Here is a 10,402-nt window from a genome sequence, read left to right on the forward strand (position 1 = left end):
GGAAGGAAGGAAGGAAGGAATGGGCAGTTTCTCAGCAAAGGACTTCCTTCGCCAGTCATCCAGACATGTTCCTGAGCTGCTGCCACACAGCAGAAGGCCACCAGCTATAAGTAGAGCTCTCTTTGGAAAGCAAGCTGTGAGTATATGGAAACAGGCTTGGCGAAAACTTTTAAAAGAGGCTCGTAACCATTAAAATAATGATATAGTAACATGAAAAACTGCTCACAATCTACAATTAAAGAAGAAAAGTATTATACACAACTGAGACTATGTCTGAGTACAACTATGCAGAAATAATGCTGGCACAGGGATGGGGCTGTTCAAAATGGCTTGTACTTGTTAAGCACTTCTTTTCCCATGAGTCAGGCTCTGCGTGGAGTCCTTTACAAGGGTTATCTCACTCAACCCCCCGATAACCCTGAGAGGGGGGTACCAGGGGACATGCCAGCCCAGTGACACTGGGCTAAAGAGCCTACACTTTCTGTTTTGTTTTATTTTGTTCTGAGGTGCACAGAATTGAATCCAGGGCTTCACATGCACAAAGTTAAGTGTACTACCATAGCACTGTTCCTCCCTACACACCAGCCCCAGAAGCTATACTCTTAACCACTGGCTTGAATCTTTGGCAAGAATGAGTATGTAAAAGAAAAAACAAAACAGCCTGGCGTGGCGACACACATCTGTAATCCCAGCACTCGGACGGCTGAGGCAGGAGGATCTCTGTGAGTTCGAGATCAGCCTGGGGCACAAAGTGAGCTCAAGGCCAGCTTGAACTGCCTAGCGAGACCTTGTCTCAAAAAAAGACAAACAAGAAAAAAGAAAAAGAAAAAAATCTAAGCCAGGCCTGGTGACGCAGGCTTGTAAACCAGCTATTCAGGAGGCTGAAGCAGAAAGGTTGCAAGTTCCAGGTCAGTCCGAGCAATTTAGCAAGACCCTGTCTCAAAATGAAAATAAAAAAGGCTAGGAGTGCGACTCGGTGGTAAAGATCTTGCCTAGCACGAGTGAGGCTGTGGGTTCAATCCCCAGTAATGGCGTTGAGGGACGATACTGACGAGTCCCGAAGCCAACATCAAACGCAAAACTTTGAGTTTCCTTTCTGGGAAAGAAAAAAAGAACACTTCAAACTCCTGCCGCGCGAGGGCGCTAAAGGACGCGCTCCACGGGTAGGCGGGGCCCAAACGCCGCAGACTGCGCTTGCCCAAGCTGGCGATCCCGAGACTGAAGTCCTTAGGCGGGGGTCTGCGCACAGGGCCCCGGCTGCGCTCAGACTTCCTCCCCGGGCCTGGGATCCAGAGACTCCCGACACTGTTACCCGGGAACCCCAGACCACAACACCCTGGCTTGCCCTCTCCTAAACCCCACCACTAAACTGAATTTTTAAGAGCTGCCGTCTTCATCTCACTGTGGAGAAGGGGCCCCGATCCAGGGCCGCCCCTCTTTCATCTCTATGTGAGACTTCAACAGATTTCTCAGAGACCCGCGGGAGAAGTGGGGGTGTCTAAGCCGGAAGTCACCACGCTACTTTCTAGGGAGAAGGGATTTTGAGAAGCAGAAACCTCTGCATCCTGTCTCCGCAGGAAGGGGGCGGTCTGAATGGGGGGATCCAGCCCAGCCACTCCATTGAGATAAACCTCGACGAAAACGTCTTGAACCCTCTCCGCTGACTCCAGGTGCTGGGGTATCACGACAGGGGCGCGCACTGACACACAGTACTGAGCAAGGAAACACCCACCGCGACCACCAGCAAAGTAGAATGCGCCCTCGTCCCCCACCCCACGCCCCAGATCTCAGCCCCAGCAGGCCCGGAAGACCCACTCAGCCGCCCTGAATTGGGCTTCACGCTGCTGGTTTATTCAGTGGTTTAATACACATCAGCAGATGGCCTCGGGGCAGAGGCCCTCAGCCCAGGCCCTGTGGTCTTCCCCATCCCGCGGGGGGATGGACTTGCGCATCTGCATGCAGAGCACTTCGTCGATATAGATGGTGTTCTCTTTGACCTGGATCTCCTCCTGCAGGGCGAGTTGTCTGCGATTCAGCCCGTTCAGCTCTACTTGAGCTTGGGCCAAGGTTTCCTTCAATCTAGGGGAACCAGAAGAACACGGAATTTCTCTCTGCGTTGCTTTTTTCAAGGGGAAAAAAAATCTATCTGGGTTCGAAGTCAGACTGATATGCACTCTTTGGCTCTCTCTCGCTTCCTTAAAATAGAGATTTCTGATTGATGACCAACGGGCAGGACTATGACACAGAAAACTCCATGAAAGGCAATGGTTAAAACTGCAGGTTTTATCTAAACATCTGGATTGGGCTCCTTCAGAAGTATGTCAATATTGGGACCCATTTCCTGCATGGCAAGAACTTTGGCTGGACTTAGTACTGGCCTCACCCATTACAAAGCTGGCTGCATCTTCTCTGGCCACTGGCGAAGCACTGCTTGCCAGCTGGTTTGGGGCCCCTCGGCTGCAAGCCACTGGCCTACCTTGCCACGTTGTGGTTGATTTCCTGAACCTCCTTGAGGAGCCGATACTGAGCGACATCACGACATAGCTCCACATTGGGCCGGTGAGTCCTGGTCTCCAGGCGCGTGTGAGCCACCTTGGCAGGTCCTTCTTGGTCGAGGATGGCTTTTTCGAGAACTGCAATATTTTTCTCCTGGGAAGCAATCTCTTCCATGACCTTATGGAAAGGATGAGAGCAGGTGAGGGCAGGTTCTGCTCCCCAAAGTTCAACAGCACATAGCAGATCTGTTGTGATCACAGGTTTCTACCTAAGCAGGACCTCAGAATGAGCTTCATCTTTCTTCCCTAAAGCGGTGATCACCGGTGGGCAAGGTTCCCAGCAGACCTTAGAATCTCACAGATGCAGAGGGTACAACTGGCCCTTGTTGCCTTATTGCCCACCCAAATGTTGTGAATTCCCTCGAGAAGACCCTCAGCAGAGGCTTGTCCAGCAAAGGGCTTAGACTGGGGCTCAAGGCCACTCACCCATTTTGGTACAATGCATCTCTGCATCAGGAGCAGAAAGCTGCCTACTATATTTCCCTGTAACTCCCCCACCAGCACCAGTTCTGTCTCTCAGAAGCAGTCTGAGTTTTATTTTTGAAGGTGGCTCTGTACATAAGAAAGATACTTATAAACTGCTCTGATTTTAAAATTAGTATGTAGGCAGGAATGGCAGCTCAGTAGTGGAGTATTTGTCTACCTTGTGCAAGTCCTTGGGTCCCATCCCCAGCACATCCCACCCTAACATTTTTATTTCTTCCTTGGGCTTTTTTTTTTTTTTTTTTAACTTTGCATCATGGAAACTTCCAAACATGCACAAAATGAAAGAGTAATGAACCTCATGTACTCATCACCAGTTTAAGCAGTGATCAATGTATCATCTTGTTTCATGGGTATCTCCCTCTCCCCATCCCAGACCATCAGCTTACTTTAAAGCAAATCCCAGCTATTATATCATTTCAGACACAAATACTTTAGTACACATTTCCAAGATATAAGGATTCTGTTTTCACTTAGCATAATCATAATGCTTTTATCACACCAAACGAGAGAATACGCCTGACTACCAGCTCATATCTAGTATTCAAATTTCCCTGATTGTCTATATTTTAAGAATTGGTTTGGAGCTGGGCATACTGGTACATGCCTGTAATCCCAGCATTTGAGAGGCTGAAGCAGCGGGACAGCCGAGAGTTCAGGGCCAACCTGGGCTACATAGTGAGTTCAAGGCCAGCCTGAAGCACATAGCCAGACCCTGTCTCAAAAAAAAAAAAAAAAAAAAAAAAAAAAAAAAAAAAAATTGGTTTGTTCAAATTAAAACTTAAGTGAAGTGCACATGTTTCATTTGATTTTCTCTTCTTTGTTTTCTGTCTTTTTGAGACAGGGTCTCTGTATGCAGTTCAGCCTGGCCTTGAGCTCACTTTGTAGCCCAGGCTGGTCTTGAACTTGCAAGGATCCTCCTGCTTCAGCCTCCTGAGTGCTGGGATTACAGGCATGCACCGCCATGCCTGGCTACATTTGATTTTCTTAAGCTTTTTCTTAACATTTCTTAGGTTCAGTTCACAGACACTATACAATTTTTAAAGTTATCTCTATTAATCATTCTAAATTGATTATGTTTAATAGTTATTATTACTTTAAACTTAGCTAAAATCCTTTAAACATTTATTTAGAGAAGCATTTATAAGTGTGATGTATTTTTTAAATACTTGAATTATCTTTTTTTTTTTTTTTTTTTTTTTATCCGGTACCGGGAACTGAACTCACGACCTTGCGCTTGCCAGGCAGGCGCTTTTGCCGCTGAGCTAAATCCCCAGCCCCTACTTGAATTATCTTAACAAGCAAGGCCTTCTGAAGTCTTTAAATAGATCACACCAATGTAATATAGTAAAACTGATGGTTCATAAATTCTCTTAAATATTCCAATATTCTTCAAAATTAGTAAAATTTCCACTTAAAATCATTAGTCTAAATCAATTAAATGACCGGGATGCACCACCATGCCCGGCTGATTATTTAATTGCCTTTTAAATTAGACTTTTTGAATGCACAGATTCTTTAAAACAAAACTGCTGTTGGTTAAGTCAGGAATCAGTAAACTTCCCTAAGGGCCAAACGCAGTTTACCATCTGCTTCTGAGCAAAGTGTAAAACAAGAATTTTTAGTCTGACAGCCTTGCTTGTTTTACAGAAAAATTAGACAGAAGGTACAGAGTTCCCACAGTGCCCCTTTCCCCCGTTCCTCAGTTTTCTTGGTATCATCTTGCACAGATATGACACATTCATTACAACTGATGAACCAATATTGGCTCATGACTATTAACTGCAGTCCAAAGTTAACAGGGTTTATTCTTAGTACTGTACATTCCATGAGTTCCGAGCAGTGTATAGTTATACACACCCACCATCATACAGAGCAAGTTGCACTGCTCTAAAAGCCCTCTACGCCCCACCTCCTCATCCCTCCTCGCCTCCTCCACTCACCTCCGCCTCTGAAAAGCACTGACTGTTTTTACTACCACCACAGTTCTGCCGTCTCCGGGATCTCATCCAGCTGTAACCACACGGTGTGGATTTCACCTTGGCTTCTTTCACTTAGCAATATGCATCTAAGTTGCCTTCATGTCTTACTGTGACCTGACCATTCGTTTCTTCTTAGAACAATATTCCATTACATGGATGTATCACAGTTTGTTTGTTTATCTAGGTCCACTTAGTGAAGGTTATCTTGATCACTTTCAAGTTTTGGTGATTAAGAATAAAGCCACTATAAACATACATATATGTGCTTTTATATGGACATACATTTTCGACTCACTCGGGCAAATATCAGGGAATGAGATTGAAAATCTAAGTGCATGTTTAGTTTGTAGGGAGCTGCCACACTGTTCTCCAAAGTGGCCGTCCCAGTTTGCTTTCTGTCCAGCAATGAGTGAGAATTCCTGTTGCTCCACCTCCCACCAGCATCTGAAGTTGTGTTTTGGATTTTCTATAGGTGTGTAAGGATATCTCGTTGTTGGTTTAATTTGAAATTTCCTAATGACATCTGATGTTGAACATCTTTTGATATGATTATTGCCCACCGGTTTATCTTTGTTGGTGAGGCACCTGTTCATAACTTTTGCCCATGCTTAATTGTCTTTTATTGTTGAGTTTTAAGAGTGCTTAGTATATTTCGCGTAACAGTTCTTTGTCTGATAGGTATTTTGCAAATATTTATCTCCCAGCTTGTGGCTTATCTTTTCATTTTCTGAAATTTTTAAAGCTTTACATTTTTAAATGACTGGGGAAAAGTCAAAAGTAAGAATATTCAGTGTCACGTGGAAATGACACAAAATTTAAATTTTACTGTTCGTCAATAGAGTTGTTTTGGAACACAGCTGTGACCATCATTTATTTACGACTGCTTTGGAACTACAATCGCAGGGTGTGGTAGTGGCAACAGACGGTGTGCCACGTGTCCGCTGCTTTGCACTGTGGCCCAGAGCACCACAAATCAGTGCCATGTCACCACTTGGTAGCTTTCCAACCATGTATCACAACCGGACAATGACAGCTTATTTTACTGTTTTTTTACCAGGGTGTCTTCATCCATTCCTACTGCTACTTTTTTTTTTTTTTTTTTGGTTTTTGGTTTTTCTCCGGTACCGGGAACCGAACTCACAACCTTGCGCTTGCCAGGCAGGCGCTTTTGCCGCTGAGCTAAATCCCAGCCCCCTACTGCTACTTTTTAAATGCCTGAGTAACTCATAAAGAATGTATTTCTCAGGGTTCTGTTGGCTGAAGAGTTCAAGATCAAGGTATCAGCAGATCTGCAGTTTTGTGAGGGCAACGCTCTCTGCTAGGAGACTGAGACCTGTCGCTGCTTCTTCCAGAGGGGATGAGTGCCTGTCCCCCCAGAAGGCAGAAGGGCAGAAAAGCCCCCTACTTCATCTAACCCTTCTGTACAGCTCTAAACCCAAGGTGGGCATCACCTCCTAACAGCCCGCCTCTCACTGTTGCCTTGGGAATTGAGTTTCAACATGAATTTTGGAGGGGACACAAACCTTCAAACCCCAGCACAATGCATCCGCATTATGTCAGAAGAAGAAAATAAGGCATCGTGCATTGCGCTGTTAAGTCCCAGTGCAGCATGGGTTTTGTTAATGAATTAGATGTCAAACCATTGCCTTTATTACACAACAACACAATAGCTGTGCTGAAAGAGTACCATATACACAGACGTTATCACTCTCAGCATTTATCACAATATTCTCAACTCACAGGAAATCAATGATCAGGAAAATAAGAAAATTTAAAACAGAGTACTTCAGAATTGCAGAGTATCTCAAAAAGGAAAATGAGGCTGCAATCAAATTAAAGTTCCAAGTGGTTCATCTGTTAGACAAGCCAGCAAATTAATTTACCAGTTAATTAAATCATACTTGACCACGACAACTGTGGAAGTGCCCAGAGAATATAAATTTGCTTAAGACTATTAGTCTTTCTGCAGCCTAGCTGCTCAAAGAGTTAAGGGAATGAGGAGTAGCATCGGTAACAATCACTGAAGAAAACAAGGTCCAAGACATGATGTTGTGTAGCTTCCTTTGCTCTTAATGAGTTGGCAGGTCTTCTGACACGGCTCGGTTGGTTTTTATTCAGAGAGTCAATGCTGAGTTTCTTTTTTTGTTGTTCATTTGTTTGTTTGTAGTACTGGGGATTGAACTAGGACCTTCACACCGAGCTAAATCCCCGGCCCTTTCCTAATTTTTATTTTGAGGTAAGGTCTCTCTAAATTGCCCAGGCTGGCCTCAAGCTCTCGATCACCCTGCATCAACTTCCCCAGGTGCTGTGACTGCGGGTGAGCACCACCATGACTCAGTTCTGAGTTTCAAGTGACTAAAGAATTAGCCTCACCAGGGTAATTAGCTAATTGGTGCCACCTGTCATCCCAGCCCTTGGGAAGTTGAAGCAGGAGGATCTTGAGCTTCAAAGCAACCTGGACAACTTAGCAAGACACTGACTCAAAACACAGTTAAAATACTGTAGAAAGGGCTGGGGATATGTAGCTCAATGCAAAGAGCCTGAGTTCAACTCCTAGAAACCAGACATAGACACAGACACACACAGAATTAGCCTCTACGAATACAGTAAGTCCCCAACTTACAAACGAGCTCCATTCCAGAAGAATGTTGATAAATCAGATTCATTCATAATCCGACAAAGTCTTACACAATGCACCTGTGCAACTTCAAAGCTTGAATGTAAGTCAGCGACTTACTGTATTCTGCATAAGGTAAATGTTTTCAAAAAGTTGAGAAAATGATAATTCAATACAACCTAAAGTGGAGTATGCTAAGTGGTGATTCAAATTATTTGTTGAATAGAGAGGCTTAGTTGAATTTACAGAACTTGTGAAAATGCAAGTGATTTAAAGCCTATGCGTATTCATGGCATGACTCATCAGAAGGTAGTCTGAGGAAAGTATTTGGACCTGTCACGTGACACAGTACTGGTGTCATCAATGGTGAACTTCACTAGCTCTCAGATACCTGACTTTCATCCCGTCTATGAATTCTTGTCAGAAATAGAAACCGAATATCTCCATATGCCTTGCCACTCAGCAAATCAATGGGGTAGCAGTGGCAAAATTTTCTCGCAGTTGTTTCATCTCAGGGCCAAGACTGAAATTTTCTGAAAAAGAAGAACCGCCCTCTACCACCATTAGCAAATGCTGAATGGTTTTGGAAATTAGCTTTCGCTTCAGATTTATTTTAAAATATTTCTTTCTGAATCCAGTCTAAAATCACAAGACAAGAAGACAGCATCTATATGCAAAGCTCACACTGCAGTAGTCATTGCAACAAGCAACATGATTTTATTTAAAAGTGATATCAAGCTGTTTTATACATTTTCTATGCTATCAAAAGTTAAAACAAGAAACAAGACCTCCATCCCATGCAGATCTGCAACAAATATGCCACTTCCATTCAGGTGGCTATGTCTCTTGATCGGATTTGGAGTTTTGGCTAAGTGATCTTCCTTATTAATCCCCAATGCCTTCTAACTCGATGATGGATGGATGGATGGATGGATGGATGGATGGACCTTTCTCTTAGACTACAAGTCTTCTGAATACTAAAATGCTTCCAAATCTAAAACTCTTAAAGACATAGGCTTAGGCAAGAACTTTCTGAACAGAACCCCAGTTGAACAAGAATAACATGAAGAATCAACAAATGGAATCATATCAATTTAAAAGCTTCTGCACAGCAAAGGAAACAACCAACAGAGCAAAGCAACAACCTACAGAATGGGAAAAAAATTTGCCAGCTACTTCTCAGACAGAAGACTAATGTCTAGAATACATAAAATAAAACTCAAAAAATTAGACTCTCCCTAAAATAAAAGACCCAATCAAAAAATGGCCAATTGATGAACCAGCCACATCTCAGAAGAAGTACATATGGCCAACAAACGCATGAAAAAATGTTCAACACCTCTGGCCATTACAGAAATGAATATTAAAACAACAACAAGGTTTCGTCTTACTCCAGAAAGAATGGCCATCATCAAAAATCAAATAATAAATGCAGTGATGAGGCTGCAGGAAAAATGAAACCCTTCCACAATTCTGGTGGGAATGTAAACTAATGTAACCATTATGGAAATCAGTATGGAGAGTCCTCAAAAAACTAAAAGTAGAAATTCCAGCTGGGCATGGTGGCACACACCCATAATCCCAGCACTCAGAAGGCTGAGGCAGGAGGACTGCTGTTGAGTTTGACACAACATAGTGAATTCAAGGCCAGCCTGGTCTACAGAGTGAGACCCTGTCTCAAAAAACAAAAAAAATAGTCGGACGTGGTGGCGCATGCCTGTAATCCCAGCACTCAGCTGAAGCAGGAGGACTGTTGCGAGTTCAAGATCGGGCTGGGCTACAAAGTGAGCACAACTCACCATAATAGCTAAATCTTGAAAGTGGTTTATACGTCTATCAACAGAAGAATGGATAACAAAAATGTGGTAGTTATATACAGTGGAGTACTACTCAGCCATAAAGAAGGATAAATTTGAATCATTTATAGGAAAACGGATACACTTGAGACCATAATGTTAAGTGAAATAAATCAGACACACAAGCTTAAATATCACATGGTTTCTCTTACATGAGAAATCTAAAAAATAAATAGCAAAATAAAAGGTAGACAATAGGAAATAGAACTTTTGTAAATGGAAAGGGGACCAAGAAATAGAGCAAGAAAGGGAGGGGTGGGGATAGTGACAAGAAAAGAACTGAGATGTGCTTAGTCCATGTACCAACTCCCCATAAGGAATGTAATTATTATGTACTGCACAGAGGTATTTAAAAATAAAAATAAAAATTGGGGGAAAAAAGAAAAACTGCAGCTTCAGGACACAAAAATAAAATAAAATGATTTCAGATTTTAAATTTTGGTTCTCTTTCATGGTTCTGTCTGACTTGAGGCCACGATCTCGAAGCCCATCCCATGCCGATGAACCTCCCTCTACCCTACACAGGAAGAGGGACAGAGCAACGACAGTCACCGCAGCCACTACGCATATGAAATGTGCCTGGTCCTGACATGTGCAGCTAGTGTCAAATGACCGTCCTTGGCATCCTCGGGCTCTGTACACACCAGTTCAGCCAACAGTGGATAGGAAATAGTCAAGAGTCCCAATTTTGATTCACAAGAACAGGATTCGAGCCCAGCACTGCCCTTACCCGATTTAAGTCTGTGGACTACATTTCTAACTTCTCTGGGCTTCTGTTTCTGCATTTCAAATCTGGGATACTAAAGTTTTACCTGATAGACCTTTTTTAAAGAAAAGAAAATATTCAAGGGGCTGGGGATTTAGCTCAGCAGCACAGCGCCTGCCTGGCAAGCGCAAGGTCATGAGTCC

At 43.4% G+C, this 10,402-nt stretch overlaps 1 protein-coding gene across 2 annotated transcripts in view; it reads right to left on the reverse strand.

Moving 5' to 3' along the window:
- Window positions 1–1,818: 1,818 nt before the first annotated feature.
- The window catches only part of Tekt1 (tektin 1), a 23,222-nt gene continuing 14,638 nt past the window's right edge, over window positions 1,819–10,402 (reverse strand). For both annotated transcript variants that reach the window (XM_013522226.1, XM_005399679.2), the window contains exons 7-8: window positions 2,477–2,673; window positions 1,819–2,079 (exon numbers count right to left, since the gene is read on the reverse strand). In XM_013522226.1, the coding sequence (XP_013377680.1) occupies window positions 1,872–2,079; window positions 2,477–2,673 (405 nt within the window). In that variant the 3' untranslated portion in view covers window positions 1,819–1,871. The remainder of the gene's footprint in view (window positions 2,080–2,476; window positions 2,674–10,402) is intronic.

This window comes from Chinchilla lanigera, unplaced genomic scaffold (genome assembly GCF_000276665.1).
Source record: "Chinchilla lanigera isolate Chin_1 unplaced genomic scaffold, ChiLan1.0 scaffold00066, whole genome shotgun sequence".
Lineage (NCBI taxonomy): Eukaryota > Metazoa > Chordata > Mammalia > Rodentia > Chinchillidae > Chinchilla > Chinchilla lanigera.